We start from the raw sequence: 18,243 nt of genomic DNA, 5'->3' as shown, positions 1-18,243 counted from the left end.
GGTATAAACAAAACCTACTCAGGCTGAACCAGGTAAGTATAGGAAAGTATTTATTCACTGGATGCTTGGATGAAGCTTATTCAGTTGGAAAGAGAAGAGAGATTAGTACTTAAATGTTGTTGAATAGCACCTTAATTGAAACTAATTGTTCAAACAATCGTTCATATAACGAAGCAAAATGAAACAAAAACAGATTAAGCCGGCTTCCTCCAAGGAAATATTAAATTCACAAACGATCCCAAGTCACATATATATCCCACTCAGGGAAGATATGGACGTTAGGTTTTGCTGTTCTTGCAGGAAATGTGTCAACGTCCTCCCATAAACAGTACATGGTATTCTCAAATGGTCACTCATCTGGTACTGGTTTGGCTTGACAATGCTTAACTTCAGTGATGATTGAGAACCAGCGTGTCAACGTGATCTCACCGTATAGATGGAATTTCTATAGAGTTTGTTGAATCTTGATTACTACTTTATTCTGCAACAATGGAATCATCATCATCATCATGTTTGGTGCAGCATCGGTTTTACATGCTGGTTAGGGAACCCATTCTGGTAGTGCACCAATCCTGAGCACTATTAAACTGTTTCCACTTGGTTGTGCCTACAAGGCGCAGAAAGTATTGAGAACTCATCACTGTGGACTTCTTCCAGGAGACTCCCACAATATGAAGAATCTGAGTCTTCCCAGTAACCAATGTTCTTATCTTAAAGGTAGAATAAGAACTAAATATCTGTTATTGTTTGGTATCATGTACGTTGCTTGATTTTCATAAGTATCAAGTGTAAATAAATTTGAAGAATAAAACACGTATAAATACGTTTGAAGCCAAAAACTGCAATGCAAAATTTTTTGTTTATTTTATAAAAAATTTCGCGTTGCAGTTTTTGACTTCAAACGTATTTATACGTATTTTATTCTTCAAATTTCACTCAGCGCTTCTAAAGGATATAAACACAAAAAAACTACCCAGATTACAAATAAATATGTTTAATACTGGAATATATGTTTAATACATAATGTAACAGAGCAGCTAGCACTGTTAGCAGCAGCAGCATATGACAGCTAACATATGCAAATGACCAAGCCGGCTACACCATGTGATGTCACAGCAGAGACAAAAGGATACATGTGGACGGAGAAGCGGGTTCGGGAAAACACTTGTTCGAGACATGTGGGTGATATCACAGCCAAGACAGGAAGTCACATATGTCCGCAGAAGAAATGAAAGTCTTTTGTTAAAAACTAAAACAAAAATTGAATTTCTTTCCTCTTCCTTTCTTCTGTTTCCTTGCAACAGAGATGTTAATGACAACGTTACAATAAGCTACGAATCAAAATAATCTATATTACAAAACTGGCATGTGTTGAACGACTTTTAGAAATCAACTTTCAAACCAACCTAAGTACATTCTTTGCCTTTCATAATTGTCAACTGTAAATAAGTGTGTTACCTGTACTTGATCTCCGCTTTTTGTTTTTTTATTTGTTTTGGAATATGTTTTATACATGAGCTGTGAAATAAAATAATGTATATTCCAACACATTCATATAATAATTAATGAAGAACCTATGTGCCCACTCTGTATACAATGTTCTTGTCTTAAAGGTAGAAATAGAACTAATTATATGTTATTGTTTCATACCATGTATATTTTTTGTCTTTCATAATTTTCAACTGTAAATAAATTGGTTGCCTGTATTTGATCCTAGCTTTTTGTTCTAATGATGGATATGTTTGGAATATGTGTTTTATTTTTTTATTTTTATTTTTTTTTTTACACAGTGATCACCACTTATCAAGGCCCGGAAGCCACTCAGGGATAAGGGTTATTGCAAGTACATTACGTTAGTGAGGAGATTTGATGAAGTGTTTACTTAAAGGGGCGGTTCATTAGGAATTTGTTAACATTAGACTTGAAGACATCCAAGTTGTAGCCCGGAGGGAAGCAGGCAGACGGAACAGAGTTCCACAGGCGTGCAGTTCTAAGAAAGAAGCTTTGTTCATGAAATCCGCGTTTTGATTTAGGCACAGATATAGAGTGGGGGAAATTTTTCACAGTGGATTCAGCTAGACGGGTGTTTTTCGTGAAAGATTGGCGAGGGGGGACCAGGGATTGGAGTTCAGACGAGCACCTGCCATGAAAATAACGATAAAACAAGGATAGGCTCGCAACGTCTCTTCTGTGGGAGAGGGGTTACAGGGTAGAGAAAAGGGCATCCCCCACTAAACCACGAAGTCTATTTTGTACTCTGTCAAGGCATGATAGGCTGTTTTTGGCAGCTCCTGCCCAGATATGGCAACAGTATTCCATCTTTGGACGTACTTGGCTTTTATATAGATAGAGAATTGCATCAGTAGTGAGATATCTTCTGGAGCGGTAGAAGGATCCCACCATCTTTCCAGCGACCTTGGCAACAGACTTGATGTACGTGTTCCATTTCAGATCAGGAGTAAAGGTCAAACCCAGAAGCTTGTCAAAACACGGGGCCTCACCCAGACGAGAGCCATCCATCACAATTGATGCCAGCTGGGGATCAGAGCGTTGATGATGTAAGGATAGGAGTTTGGTTTTGGATGCATTAAAGGTAACTAGCCACATCTTCCCCCACTGAACCACGCGCTCGAGATCAGAGGAGAGAGAATCAGAGAGAACTTTGTCATTTACAGCCTTTGATGTGTTGCCGTAGATGGTCGTGTCATCAGCATAGATGTCAACGAATGATTTAAGTATGTGCTTACACATGAGCTGTGAAATAAAATAATGTACATTCCAACAGTGACATATGTTGAATGGTTTTTTAGAAATTCCAAACCAACCCAACTCTGACCAGGTTTTTATTTATCCTTTTTTTTTCTCTCAAGTTCGTTCTCGTCACTTATTTCCATCCTTACATTGGCCATGAACTTCACTCATTGCCTATTGTGTTTCCTTGCCTATGAGCTACTTTCTACAAGAGAGAGAGAGAGAGGAGGGAGAGACAAAAAAAGAAAGAAAGATATGTTACTTTAATATTTAGAAAAATAAGCAGTTATTATTTTCAGCCATGGATCAATAAATTAGGACACTGTACTTAGAGACAAAAGGTGTCAGTTCGAACCTCAATTGGGGCATTATTAATTCTACTCTGATTTTGTCCCCAAGTGAACTTAAGCATTTCAAAAAATAATATTAAACAGACTATTTACTTTTAGTGTTAGATTTTTCTGTGATCTACATAATTTATACAAATTAGAACTCTGGACAATTATAGGGAATCCTGCTCGTGCCCTAAAGGAAGAAAACTAAAAGCTATCCTTTGGATAGCGCTTTTTTTTTTTTTAGTATTATCATTAAATAAAATTCATCAATACAAAAAATGTTAAAGGGTCCATATACTTACTTTTTGTGTAATATGTCCAGAAGGAATTGTCCATTCTCTTGAAGCATATTCTCAAGGGTCTGGTTCTCCAGAAGCCTGTTCCGTGCACTTTCTAAATGTTGATGGTCCATATTGATACAAAAAACTATCTAAAAAAGAAACTAGAAACAAAAGATTTTTTTTAGAGTCTTGAAGTAGTAATGCTACAAACAATTTTAACTTAAAGAAACAGAAGGTGTGCTCCCTCTGCTACTGGTACATAGAAACCAGAAGAAGAATATGCAAGAGGTGTAACTTGTTTTATGAAGAAGAACGTGTGAAGTGATAGCAAGATTTAATAAGAATAAAAGGAAACAAACTTGAAGGGTAGGGACAAGAAGAAGAAAGAAGCAACTTTAGTAGAAGTTAGTTTCCCTAATAATGTTGGGTTAAACGGAGCTAAAAGGGAAAAGATAACAAAATACCAAGGTCTTATGTATGACATGAAAAGAAACTGGAATCTTAGAAAGATCTCTATCATTCCAACAATTATAGGAAGCAACTGGACTCATAAAAAAGAATTTCAAAAACTACCTGGCAAATATACCTTGTGAACCAAGTACAATATAGATTCAAACAATTGCACTTAAAGGGGCAGTCAGAATCTTAAAAAAATCTCTTGGTTGAAATATCTGAGTTAGCAGGTGACTGTTTAGCATCCAGTAGGATGCCCCATCAACAGCTTGAACAAACTGATAAGAAGATTAAAAAAGAATAAAAATAAAGGAAAAAAGATCTGTATTTTGCTTCTGTCTAATCGGTGAACAGCCATTAGTTTATTTGCATGTGTGGAAACTTGATTACCGTCCGATAGGTTGATTCCACTTTGCCAAAACTTCAAAACCCTACTGAACAAGCTATCTCAGCTAATGAATAACCAAATGAAAATAGCAGGCAAAATATTTAACATACAGCTTATTGCTGAATGTTGTGGTGTCTCACGCGATCACACAGTGTCCAAATGGTTGGAGCAAGTATGCAAAATGTGTGCTGTTGACAACGTCAAATACATTCTAACACTCAGGCTGAGAGGTGGGACTGTCAGTATACTGACGGTTAACCGTGACCAGAGGGAGGATTTAAAGATGCAAGACATACCCTCCTCGTGGCTTTTGCGCCGGGCACTTTTGTTGCATTTGATAAGTTTGACTCTTGTTGTTTACGCCCCAGAGAAACTGTGGACGAATACTTGGGTGACCTACAGAAGCTAGCATGTCCAATTGAAGAAAACCCCTTTGACTGATGGCTCGGTTGCGCTTTCATGTCAAGACTTCTAAGTTTGGTTAGGCAACAATTGTGTGGGCTCTCAAAGATAGAACACATGATCCTGGAACAGTTTCTTGCTAGGACTCAAGCTTTCATGACAGAAGAAGTAGAGGTGAATGAGTTTGTTGCTGCGGCAGCCGGGCAATGCAGAGTTCTTCTTTGTGTGTTTGTGGACCCACCTTCAATCCCAACCAGCAAGATGCAGTCGCAGTGCTACAAGTGTGAAAGCCTCAATTACAACAGCAAAGCAAGAAGAGCACTCCTGAAAACACGTTTTTATCGGTGTTGGCAACAAAGACATGTCGCATAAAGGTGTCTGGGAAACAAGGCAAGGACCAAGAGGCCAGCACTATTCTCTCTCCACATAAACTAGAAGTGCTGCCCCATAATAAAGATAAAAATCAATGGGCTTGATCTGATAGTGTTGATGGATTCCAGGTACTTCTCATTTGTTGTGAGTGGGTTATGTAAACACAAATTATGAAAAAGTACCTCAATTCTGACGGCAGATAAGAAATGCCTTTGAAACCATAGCGTGAGTATAACTTTAACAATGACCAACAGGAATCCTTTGAAGACTGACGTACCAGTGTTAATGGAGATTATCAAGAAATTTGGCAGCATGCATATCAACGAAGGAGGCAAGGTATATTTTACTGAGGTGGCTCTCGCTCTGAGTAGGAAAAGAGAGTTGGAACAGGCTGACTTTTGCATAGAGTTTGACCAATGCTTTAAATCCTGGACAGAGTTACGGAAATGATCCAGTGATCAGCTGTCAGAAAAATTTTGCAACAGAGTACCAGAGTATAATATCCCTTCAAGAGCGTGTGCAGAATAAAATAAAGAGCTATAAGCCAAGATAATGGATGGTTGATTCCTTACAGTTTTCTGAAGGTTAAAGGTTCAATCTTCAGTACAAGCGATGGTAAGAATAAAATAAAAATCCTTAAATCCAATTATTGCAGACGGAATAAGCACAGTCTACCTACATTTAGTTTAAAATTCCATAAAGATTCACAAGTTTGACAAGGCACACCTGAAAAAAACCAGAGGTTACATCAGTTGAAATGAGAGCAGAAGTCCGAATAATCAAACCAATAATTCATTTTAACATTAAAATAAAAATGGTTCATTATATCTGTTCATGATTTCTGCTGAGAATAATCTAAACACATCTGAATTATCTAAACACATCTAAATTGTCTAAACGCATTTAAATTAGCTAAAAACGTCTAAATTATCTAAACACATCTACATTATCTAAACACATCTGAATGATACAAATGCACGTTATACCACAGACGCATGATGGTTTCAGGTCTCTCACATTATACCATTCTGTTATGACCGTATCAATATTGATTGAATATTAATATATAGATCACCGAAGTTAAGAAATATTGAGCTTGGTCAGTACTTAAATGGGTGACCATTTGAGAATTCCAGGTGCTGTATGCTCTCTCTGCTTATCTTTGCATTGTTTCCAGTCTAGTATTTCTCCTTGCTCAAGCAGTACCGATTCAGGAGAGGTGTGGTTGGAGACTGCACAATCCTTGCCTCACAATTACACAGGCAGCTACCCTTACAGAGGGTATCCATTGTCTCTTAAGACTGAATCGAGACATTGACTATATGCACGGGTTATTTACACAATGTATAATTAGAAGCTAGGAAGGATTCTTCTCTGTGGTACACCTCTCTTCTCTCCAAATTTGTACATTGCAGCAGACTCTCACTTCGCAATCCCTGCAGAAAACCAAGCTGGAGTGCTGCCACAACTTGTCCAGTTACCCATCTTTCCAGGCTATGCACACTCTTTCCAGTTGTCACAGACGATTTATTTAAGTGTGTTACCTTTCCTTTTAATGCATGCCATTTTACTTCCCCTTATCAACTAATACAAAAATTTAAATACATATTTGATTCTGACTATCCAATCATTTACATCATGAAAGGTTTTATTATGAATTGATATGTTTTCAATGATTGTATTCAATTATTTAAATCTACAAATTTATGAATTAAGAACTCATAACGTTATTGTCTGACTAAAAAGAAATTATATATGACTAAACTAATTTACAAACTATATAAAAGAACTCAAAAGAAAAGCTATATTTATATAAACTTATGCTTTTGTACAGGTTTATGTATTTTAATGTATAGGATTCACTCCTAAACTAATTAACCAATCATTATGAATTTGGGAACACAGCTACTAGACGTAAAGGCAGGTAATGTGGGCTACACTTAATTTAGTGTTATGCAAAAATCGCAAAGAGGAAGTTAAAACCATTTGTGAAAATTTAGATACTTTCAAATTTTGAGAAACTTCAACAGTAGATATTGGATATCAATTAATAAATATTTGTCAAATTCCAGTTTTGTTGGAGTATTTTAAAGAGTTTTTATAGGGCATAATATGGGTACAACTCCCATTTGAAAAATTCAGATATTTCAAATTTACATCGAATTTGATTCCTAGTCATTCATTCATTCAAGTCGTGTCAGGTATTAACGAATATGGCCCTCCATCTATTTCAATCCCTTGAGGCATTCATGAAGTCATTGTTGCTCATTATTTTTGATGTTGCTCAGGTGTTCAGACTGTCAAGGTAGGTTTCTCACTGTCATTCTCTGCTTCTTCTACCCCCAATCTTTCTCATTATTCTTTGCTGGTTGTTGGAGAGTAGTTTGATGACGATCAGGTGCCACTTGTCCATCATGGTAATCCTTATCGAGCGAGGTGTTTTGATTTATAACCTTATTTACATTGTTTCTCGAATAAAGAGTTTGGTGTATTCCACAGCTTTCTTTGCAGTTGTACAGAAAGTAGGCTGCAGTTTCTTTCCGTCTGAGCAGTGCCAATACTGGGTGATTGTCCTGACCATTGTACCCAGAGGTATCTTCTGCTCAGCACAATGAAATACAAAACCATGAACAGAATTATTTGTTTGCTTTCGTATTACATTAGTCACCTGCTTTCCATGACCTCACATTACCCTGATTGGGGGGGGGGCTAAGTGTGTTCTCGGGCTCTCGACCATGCCTAAGTGGCGGGAAGGAGGCATTTTACTTTTCCTTTGACAGTAATGCTGTCCCGGAACCCATCAGTTGTAGTCATCAAACATCTATTAAGCAAGATTCCCTGAATTTCAAGTTTTAGACATTTTTCTAAAATCAAAATCATGTAACGAATTTTAATCAAAATTGGAATAAGGATTCTAGCCATAAACTTTAATATAATATTTTGATTTTAATCTTTGTAAGGAAATATAAAACTGATGATAGAAAACTATTCAGTACACGGAATTAATTTTATCTGTTCTGAGACAGGTGTGTGTATGTAAATGTATATATGTAGATATATGCATGCATGCATATATATATATGTATATATATATATGTATAATTAATTAGGATAATATGATTATATTTAATCACCATCTGCTTCTTACTTTAGTAATTGTCTTTTTAGATTTCTGTGCTTAATAAATTGATTGATAGCTTCTAATCGAATTAACCACCATTTATCATAATCCTTTACAAATGTTTTTGGCCGATTATTTTTCATCATGAACCTAAGACAATAATCATATAGACCTGTCATTCTCAGACCAAACTTTGATGAATTTAGCTTCAGGCTGCTTTGAACATATCTTGTTGACTTTGTTTCATCCATCAACCAATAGATTAGTAAGGATACGATTGGTTGTAAAGGAAATGTCTTCTTCTCTTATTCTGTTTATTACAATTGAATTCTTCAAATGGGATGTTCTCTGATTCTCTTTCCTCTGATCTTGATCATGTAGAGCAATGGAGAAAGAGGTGGCTGGTTAATTTTAATGAATCTAAAACCAAGCTTCTATCTTTACATCATCAATGCTCCAATCCCCATCTAGCATCAATTGAAATGAATGGCTCTTGTCCTGGGGAGCCTCCATGTTTTGACAAGCTTCTGGGTCTGACCTTTACTTCTGATCTGAGATGGAACACGTACATCAAATCTGTTGCCAAGGCTGCTAGAAAAATGGTGGGATCGTTCTACTGTTCTAGTAGATATCTCACTGCTGATGCAATTCTCTACCTATAGAAGAGCCAAATACATCCAAAGATTGAGTACTGTTGCCACATCTGAGCAGAAGCTGCTAGAAGCAACTTATCCTGCCTTGACAGAGTTCAAAATAGACTTCGTAGCTTAGTCGGGGATGCCTTTTTCTCTTTCCTGCAACCTCTTTCCAACAAAAGAGACATTGCGAGCCTGTCTCTGCTTTATCATTATTTTCATGGCAAGTGATCATCTTTGGTGCCCCTTGACCTGACTTCCACGAAAAACACTCATCTAGTTGAAACTACTATCAATAATTTCCCCCACTCTTTATCGATACCTAAACCTAAATGTAGAGTCTATGAACAAAGCTTCTTTCTTATAACTGCATGCCTGTGGGACTCTCTTCTCTTCTCCTACATTCTAACTAACAACAATATGGTTGTCTTCAAGTTTAATGTAAACAAGTTCTTGATGAGATATCCTCTTTAGTAATCAAATTTACCAAATTTCCACTACTAACGATTACTTCGACATTTTCCCATTGACTACTGTACAATCATTAACTCTTATCCTCGAGTAGTCTCCGGGCTTTGATAAGTGGTGACTCCTTTGTAAAAAAAAAAAATGTTATTACTTGTCTTTAACTTCTTTATATTGTGTGCCTATAGAGATGTGGACGTGTATACATATATATATAAAATTATTCATTTATACCAACAGACACTAGCGTTTCATGTTTACGCAATCATCAGTGAAGGGTGACAATTCCTGTTTTTCATGAGATTCGAACTCAACCATGAAGCCACCTTTTAATCCATTTGCTGAGCTTGATGTTTCTTCCAGCCTGTAGGTGGTGCTGGGTAGATGACTTTACGGATGAAGTCACTTGGGTGTGAACAAAGCACGAGGCTGAATCAACGAAGGTGTTGGGTAAAGAAAGATTTTTGGATTCTTGTACTGAGTGTGAACTGTACTGTTGGGGATAAACTGTTGCCAGCGGACACGGAATGTGGTGTAGGCAGTGATGGTTGAATACCACCAGTTTGCATAGATCACTTGCCCACATAGGTAAAATATCAGTCATAAAAGAGAATGGTGTGAACAAGGGCTTGGTAGGTTCTGACTTTGGTGGTCAATCTTATTTCTTTTTGAGACCAGACCAGAGCTGCAATCAAAGTCGACAGAAGTCTGAATTATACACACACACATACACACGCACAAAACTTTAAACATCTCCATTTCTTTTTATCAACATTTTTCGTACCAAATCCTTTCCAAGGAAAAAAAAAAAAAAATTTCCAACTATTTTCTGAGAAATATACTTTTGTCTCTGATGAGTTGTTTGGTGGATTTCTATTCAATGAAATAATTGCAAGACATACTTCATAAAAAAATATGAATAAAATATTATGAGTGAGATGTAAGAACATCTTTTAATTTTGGAATGTTAACTAACTATATATACATATATATTCACTAATGGACCATGCATTATAAATTACGGAATTATATAGATCATCCATGGAATAATGTGATAAAAATACAATAAAATTAACTTATCGAATACTGTGATTTAAAAAAAAAAAAAAAAAAATTATTTTTGCTCGTCTTTATTCCAATTGGGCTGATTCTCAACTCTCTTATTCAGATCCTTTTACTAACTGTCTTCTTGATCCAAAGGTTCATCTGTAACTAGCTCTTCACTTTTCAATTTCTTATTGCTCCATTCTCAAATCTTATGTTCCTTAACTCTTTTCAGACTTGGTGCTAAAAACCATTTTACACATTCAGGCAAAAATTTGTTTCCTCTCAAGATTTTTATACTTACATGGCAACAAAACAATTGCTGGTCATTGTAACAGATATCACCTTGGTTGGTTGAACTGATTTCCTCCCAGTAAATACAGTGGCTCTGACCATTGTAGCCCATTTTCATTGATCCTGAGCTAGGTCACAAGTTATGGCTAGTCAATTCCAATGTCAAAGTCAAAAATCAATTATTTGTGATCCTATTAGTGCTGTCTCCTTTTAGTTTCAAATATGTTTAATAACATATTTACACATTGGATTTATGTAATACCATTGGTTTCATGCTTTCAGCACTTATAGATGATGTACAATATTACCTACAAATCTAGATCACATGATATGGCTAGTCAATCTCACTTCCATAGTCTTCAGTTGCCCACCAAGTATGTTTGCATCAAGCAGATAGAAAGGGATCTTGTGGATGATCTCTCCCTTTGACTAATAGAGTATCCAGCTGTGTTATCTATATTTCTCACCTGTCTGCTTAAATGTATGTATGTATGTTTGTATGTCTGCCTAAAATTTCAACAGAGGCGACGCATTTTCATGAGATCAGTATCGTTTTGAAGCTCGACCCTTTGGGCGACAAATATCGAAAAATTGGCTAAAAACATTAATTCCTTCACCCTCAACTGGACACTTTTCTACAGGGAGGTGTTGCTTTTTTCACCGATATTTTCGAACGTCATCCCCTCTTTTCGATTGACTAGCCTTAATTTAAATCTTCATCACTTCTGATTTAGCGATGGGCGCAACAGCAAAAACATCACTTTTTTTTTCATGTTGGTTTCCCCCTTCGTGGTACGGGTTCGAGCCTGCCTATTAACATTTTTTTTTTTTTTTTGCTCAACACACACCTCCAAACATCTGGACAACGCTGGGCACCCAGGCTAGTTATCTATATATCTTTTATTGTAGCATCTTCATACTGTAAATGAAATCAAGGTTAGTGTTCTCCATAGACTTCGGTCTGTTGTTGATCCAATTCCTCTGAAGACATCACATGATTTAAACTTGGCAGAGTACATGAGGTGAGTTGCCATTACCTTCCCAAGTACAGTGGTATTTGACTTGACTGTTTGTACCTATCTGTTGTCCTTAGATTATCCACATAGCTGCAGTCAAATAACGTAACTCTTAATACTATAGATCTGCTAGAGATGCCTCCTCCTCCATGGCCGTCCAACGTCCTGCTGCCGATGTCATCAGAGTTACCTTCTCCTAGATGCGGGTCTTAACTAATACTAGAGGTACATCTCTCTCAGTGAATTAATGCGCCTCCAGATACCAACCTGGAAACTTCTTATGACTCAGCGTGGTACATACAGCGCCTATCCTTCCTTCCCAAATGATTACATATCTGGTACTGGCCAGGCTCGTTGTTGCTTAACTTCAGTGATCTGACAGGAACTGATGTGTCAATGTGATTGTGCCACATGTGTTATTACTTATCATTAAATTAACATCATGAGGAGAAAGTGGATCATTTCTTGTATGAGCCAATGTAGAACCAAGGAATCACACACACACACACATATATATATATGAAATTTATTTATACAAACATTGATGGCTACATATGTGCATACATGTTTCTGTAATCACCCGCGTTAGAGGATTACGTCTTCAGGCCAAGAATTATCGTCAAGAATATATATATATATATATGAACAAATGATTAATAAAACATGTTAAAAGACATCTTGAAAAAGAGTTAAAAACATATTTAATTATAAAAAAGGAAACACAAGATAAGTGGATAGTCCTTAATCTGTGGAGTTTCGAAGAAATACTCTCCTTCTCATCAGAGGGCAGGAATTAGCAAAATGCAGGATCGGATTTTGCATATAAATATTATATATATATATATATATATATATATATATATATATATATATATATATTTGTAGTCATCGACATACAGTCCTGTTTCGTTGTATCACAACTCCTCAGTGCCACTAGACTAGCACCTCTTCCATATGTATGTGTGTGTGTGTGTGTGTGTGTGTGTGTGTATATTAGTGTTGGGACGATTCCAATATTTTCCCTGATTCTGATACAATTACCGATTCTGATTCTAAAATTGCTTAAAACAAATAGAATTTCATTTTTTTGTAAGGGGTTTGGGTGGAAAGTAACAGAGAATCCTGATCTATTTGGAAATGTACATGTTTTCCTTTTATGTATTTTATCCAAGCTTTTGATGAATTCACCACGATATTTTGATTTACATTTTTCACTCCTGATTCTGATTAATTACCCCAACATTAACATATATTATATAAACATATATCTATCTAAGTATAGATCTATATTCCTATAAATTTTTTTTTTTTGGGGTGGGGGGGGGTATTGATATACATATTAAAAGCACTTTTTTCTATTTATTTAAAAAGAAAATATAACTTTCTTATATATAGGAGTCGTAGAATTGCATTCATTAGCAAAAGATCTAGTTAATTTGCATATTCTTTTAAACGTTCATTTTAATTAATTCCCTATTAGTTTTCTTATGGGATGACCATCTTTAGTTAACTATTATGTATAATTATATTAATGCGGATATTCTACACGATTTATACTTGCGTAATATTTGCGTCAAAAAGTTTATAGTAAACACAAAGCACTTTCCATATATATTTGTATATCTTATAATATAAAGCTGAACGTCTGTGTGTGTGTCTGGTCATGAATAGGCTCCTATGTGGTTGACTATTATAGAAAACTGATCACATATAGTGATAGAAGATGTATCGAGACACAGGAATGGATATGTTTGATCTGGCATAATAATGATTCATTAAAATTGTGGGGTCTGCGTACGCGTCTGGTCCACAAAATATGGAAATAAAAAATGTTAAAATTAAAACAAAACGTTTACAAGTGTTTTTAATATAGATGTACATAATAATACTTTGATAAGTATGCTTTAACTTAAATAGGGATAGTATAATAAAATTGTGGGGTCTGCGTTCGCGCCTGGCCTCCATAGAATGGAAATAAGCACAAACTTTAATAAAGACTTTTCATATCTATCTGCGTAAGTATACTTTGATAATTATGTTTCAGTTTGAAGAAATATGGTATAATAAAATTATGGAGTGTTCGTTCGTGCCTGACCTCCATAGAATGGAAATATGTCACAAAGTTTAACAAGGGTTTTTAATATAGATCCACAGAATATTGTGATGTGTTTCAGTGTGAAAAGGTAAGGTATGGTATAATAAATTATGGGGTTTATCTATTTTATTTTTACTTTCATCATATTTTGCTTTGGTTTTGATACCCCCAAATTCGAAGCTATCTCTTTACAACCCTTCCTTTTCATAACCTATCATACTTTCATAAATCAGAGTCCATTTTCTGTAGGCTATTTTTGAACCCAGTCGACGACGGGTACTTTTGCTAGTACATATATATTTTTGTTAAAAAAAATTTGGCCTACTAAACTCCTCCCACAGTTTTTGGTCTCCAGACATGAAACCTCATACATAAAGTATCTGAACTCATGCAAACTTTATATTAAGAAAATCGGTACAAAATGTAAAAAGGTTTTACAAAATGAAATTTGCCAGAGAAAGGTCAAACGACATTACAAATATGCATGCATAATGTAGTAGCTATTGGTTCGTGTTTTAATTTCTAGCCTTGCAGCAAACATGTCTTCAATGACAGAGGAAAAAATAAATCGTAATACCCCCAAATTCGAAGCTATCTCTTTACAACCCTTCCTTTTCATAACCTATCATACTTTCATAAATCAGAGTCCATTTTCTGTAGGCTATTTTTGAACCCAGTCGACGACGGGTACTTTTGCTAGTACATATATATTTTTGTTAAAAAAAATTTGGCCTACTAAACTCCTCCCACAGTTTTTGGTCTCCAGACATGAAACCTCATACATAAAGTATCTGAACTCATGCAAACTTTATATTAAGAAAATCGGTACAAAATGTAAAAAGGTTTTACAAAATGAAATTTGCCAGAGAAAGGTCAAACGACATTACAAATATGCATGCATAATGTAGTAGCTATTGGTTCGTGTTTTAATTTCTAGCCTTGCAGCAAACATGTCTTCAATGACAGAGGAAAAAATAAATCGTAAGTTAAACATTTTGGTTTCGATTCTCGGTGGTGGCGCACAAGTCCTTTTTTTTTTTTTTTTACTTTTTAAATCATTACTATATATTGGGTCCAATATAATATAATAATAAATACAAAATCTGCATTAATCAAAATATCATATTTAAGCGTATTTTACGATTGGGCAATGCCAGGCGCCTTGCTAGTATATGTATATAAATATATAAGTATATATAAATATACATATGAACACATATGTATATAAGTATATATAAACATACATATGTATATAAGTATATATAAACATATATATATATATATATATATATATATATATACATAGTGTGTGTGTATATATATGTATATATACTAGCAGGGTGATTCAACGTTGCCCAGAATTGAATGATGATCAACAAATGTTCCACACTCCTATATTTTTATTGTCATTAACGTGGTATCACAGTTCATCAGTGCAGCTAGACTAGCACACATCCAGAACCAGAAATCACACTTACAACCATCTAGTTGATAATCAACTATCTGACCTATGGGATCGGTGCTTGTAAACAATATCCTCAAATGTCTTTATATAAACTGTAAAAGTGTTTCATTTGTTTAGTTACAAGAACTTTGCATTACGCTAAGTAAGCAGCAGGCGAAATCATTTATTTCGATTGTGTTGCTGATAGTGTAGATGCAGCACTATTTTTAGATCCGAGTGCTCACATTCCAAAAGTAATGCCTCTTATTGTTTTTATTCTATCCAAATGGATGAGAGGTGATTGCAAATTGGATATTTATGTATTCATAACCGGAAAGTTTCATCTCTTTGTTACAGATATCGACAGTGTGAGACTAAGAAATTAACTCCTGTCATGGACATGCATCATTAGTAGAGCTGCATACTTGAATTCCTGGCAAAAGTGCATTCAGAATCGTAGTAACTATGTAGGAAAATAAATCCTGGAGCACAAAAAGTCGTTTGTTTTAATGGTACGATTCCTGTCTACGTAGATCTTCAACTTTTTGAGTAAAAAAAAAAAAAAAAAGGAGAGGCTTTACTTCTGGAATGACCCTTATATGACAGAGTGTGCACCGAACGTCGATACTCAGCTATCATTCATTCCTGGTAAAAGTGTATTGAGAATAGTGATGTCTATGTAGAAAAAATAAATTCTGGAGCACAAAATGTTGCTCGTTTTTTAATGGCACTACTCTCGTTTTCATAGCTCTTCAACTTTTTGAGTTAAAAAAATAGGAGGCTTTACTTTTGGAATGCCCTTGTGTGTGCGAGTGTGTATTAGTATTGGGATGATTAATTGGAATCGAGAATCGGAAAAATCGGAACATTTGGGGTATCGGAAGCGGAAAAATTGATGCCTATTTTCCGATGCCAAACGATTCTTTTAATTGTATTTTTTTTTTATTTGATTTTGTTTAAAGTAAAATCTTCCATTGCTGGTAATAATGATAAAATAATAAACATGTATTAATTTTATAATATCAGTAAAGCTAAAATCGATAGATCACTCTCCACAAGTTTAATTTGATGTTTAGGAAAATATCTGCATATTTAATGTTTTTTTTTTTACAAAGATCGGGGAAAACAGCAATCTTATATTTAAATAATAAGAGATTTATAAAGAATCGGAATCGGTAAAAATATTGGATCGTCCCATTACTAATATATATATATATATATATATATATATATATATAAATAATTATTTTTAATACCTACACATACTAGTGTTGGAACGATTAATCAGTATTGGAATCGGTACTGGAAAAACTTTTGCCTATTATTCGATGCCAAAACCCCATTCCTTTAATTATCTTTTCTATTCGATTTTGGTTTAAAAAAACATCTTCCACTGCTTGTAGTAATAATAAAGTAATAAAGATTTATTGATTTAAACTCCCAGTAAGACTAAAATATCTAGATCATCCCCTCACAAGTGTGTTTTTACGTTTAAGAAAATATAGGCACATTTAAGATGTGTTTTTGCACTAAACAGTACAAAATAACACTTTTATAGTTAAAGATTTAGAGATTTATAAAGAATCGAAATTGGAATCAGTAATTGTACCGGAATCGGGAATTTAGCACGGAATCGGGAAAAATATCGGAATCATCCCATTACTAATACATACATATAAGAGAGAAAGATATTTGTACAGTGTGCATCATATTATAAACACAATATCTTGAAAGGATCTATTGCTGTTGTATGCATCACTGATTATGTTTTACAAGCTTCACTGAATTTCTAAGTGATTTCTGATGGCGTGATGTCAAACGCCTAGAACATGAGCCGAGATTTTTAGCACAATCAGAGCTACTTGGCTAATTCCAATAAAACACATCAACAAAAGCAATATTCTGTATATTGGCTCATGAAGAATAATTTCTACCTATGCATGACTGCCACAAGATCAACAATAGCAATCAACTAGTTAATATTCCCCTTCACAAACACGTCACTAAGACTTTTTTGGATGTGTGCCGCATGGTCAAATGATATTGGAATAAGAGTTCTTACTGAATCACAAAATTTACAAAACATGGCGACAAGATAAACCTAAAGAAAGTCAGAGGTTACATCGATCGAAAAGTTGTGTGAATAACACTCAAGATGGGAACATTAGTCTGATTAATCCAAATAATGCAAATAATTATACCTCATCACAAAAATTCAGAACTGTAACAATAAAGATCATTTTGTTGAAAAAATAAAATGCTTCTCTATTATATAAAAGAAACTTTGTGTGTGTGTGTGAGAGAGAGAGAGAGAGAGAGTTCCCCGTGGACTTTGAAACGGCTGGGTCGATTTTTTATAAAATTTCACATAAACTTCACCGATTTCAATGACAATACAAATGTAAGAGTGTGAAACATTCGTTGATCATCATTCAATCCTGGGCAACATCGTGTGTCCCTGCTAGTTAGAGTTAATTCAAAAAATAATCTATTCAGTCGGATTTATTTTCCGATTTTATTTTATAGCTACCGCTTTTTTTTTTTTTTTTTTTGTTTAAAGGAAGTAACTCTTGTCGTCCATTACAGACGTCCCTTTCGTTGGAACAAAAATATAAAATCTAGGAAAAAATAAAATGGTATAGCTTCAAAATTACATAACAAATTGGAAGTAAATACACTATCAGGCAGGTGAAACATTTATTCAACATGATAGGTAATCACCTAGAGATGGCGTCTCAATAAAAACTCTAGTCCTCATCACTTCACTGTGTTGGTGTCAGGAACGGCATCCAACCCATGAAAAATCTTGCCTCGGCTAAGAAAATAACCTTCACAGAAAATCGTATTGCAGATTATGTAATTTAAAGATCTAGCCAAAAAGAAGTTTGTTTGGAAGCCAGTTTCTAAAAGCCATTCAACACAATAAGTAAAACAGACGTAAAATCATTTATTATCATCATTATATGATCACGACGATGACGATGACTTAAATTTAATCTGTAAATAAAGAAAAACACAATGTGAATTATATGCTAACTAGATTGCCCAAGAAGTAATGGAATTTTGTGTGCTTATTTTTTTTTTTTTAATCCTAAACACAATATTCGCATTTTTGCTGCAATATATTTGTCACAATAAAATAAGTCT

At 34.8% G+C, this 18,243-nt stretch overlaps 1 protein-coding gene across 1 annotated transcript in view; it reads right to left on the bottom strand.

Annotated features, from left to right (window-relative positions):
- LOC145293980 (tRNA (32-2'-O)-methyltransferase regulator THADA-like) overlaps positions 1 to 18,243 on the bottom strand; it is a 177,448-nt gene that overhangs the window by 140,135 nt on the left and 19,070 nt on the right. The window contains exon 2 of the mRNA XM_080140866.1: positions 3,389 to 3,528. Coding sequence (XP_079996992.1) covers positions 3,389 to 3,498 — 110 coding nt within the window. The 5' untranslated portion in view covers positions 3,499 to 3,528. The remainder of the gene's footprint in view (positions 1 to 3,388; positions 3,529 to 18,243) is intronic.

This window comes from Euprymna scolopes, chromosome 15 (genome assembly GCF_053919585.1).
Source record: "Euprymna scolopes isolate OS-2025 chromosome 15, ASM5391958v1, whole genome shotgun sequence".
Classification (NCBI taxonomy): Eukaryota; Metazoa; Mollusca; class Cephalopoda; order Sepiida; family Sepiolidae; genus Euprymna; species Euprymna scolopes.
The sequence above is the reverse complement of the archived record's forward strand: the minus strand, read 5'-3'. Positions and strand labels throughout refer to the sequence as shown.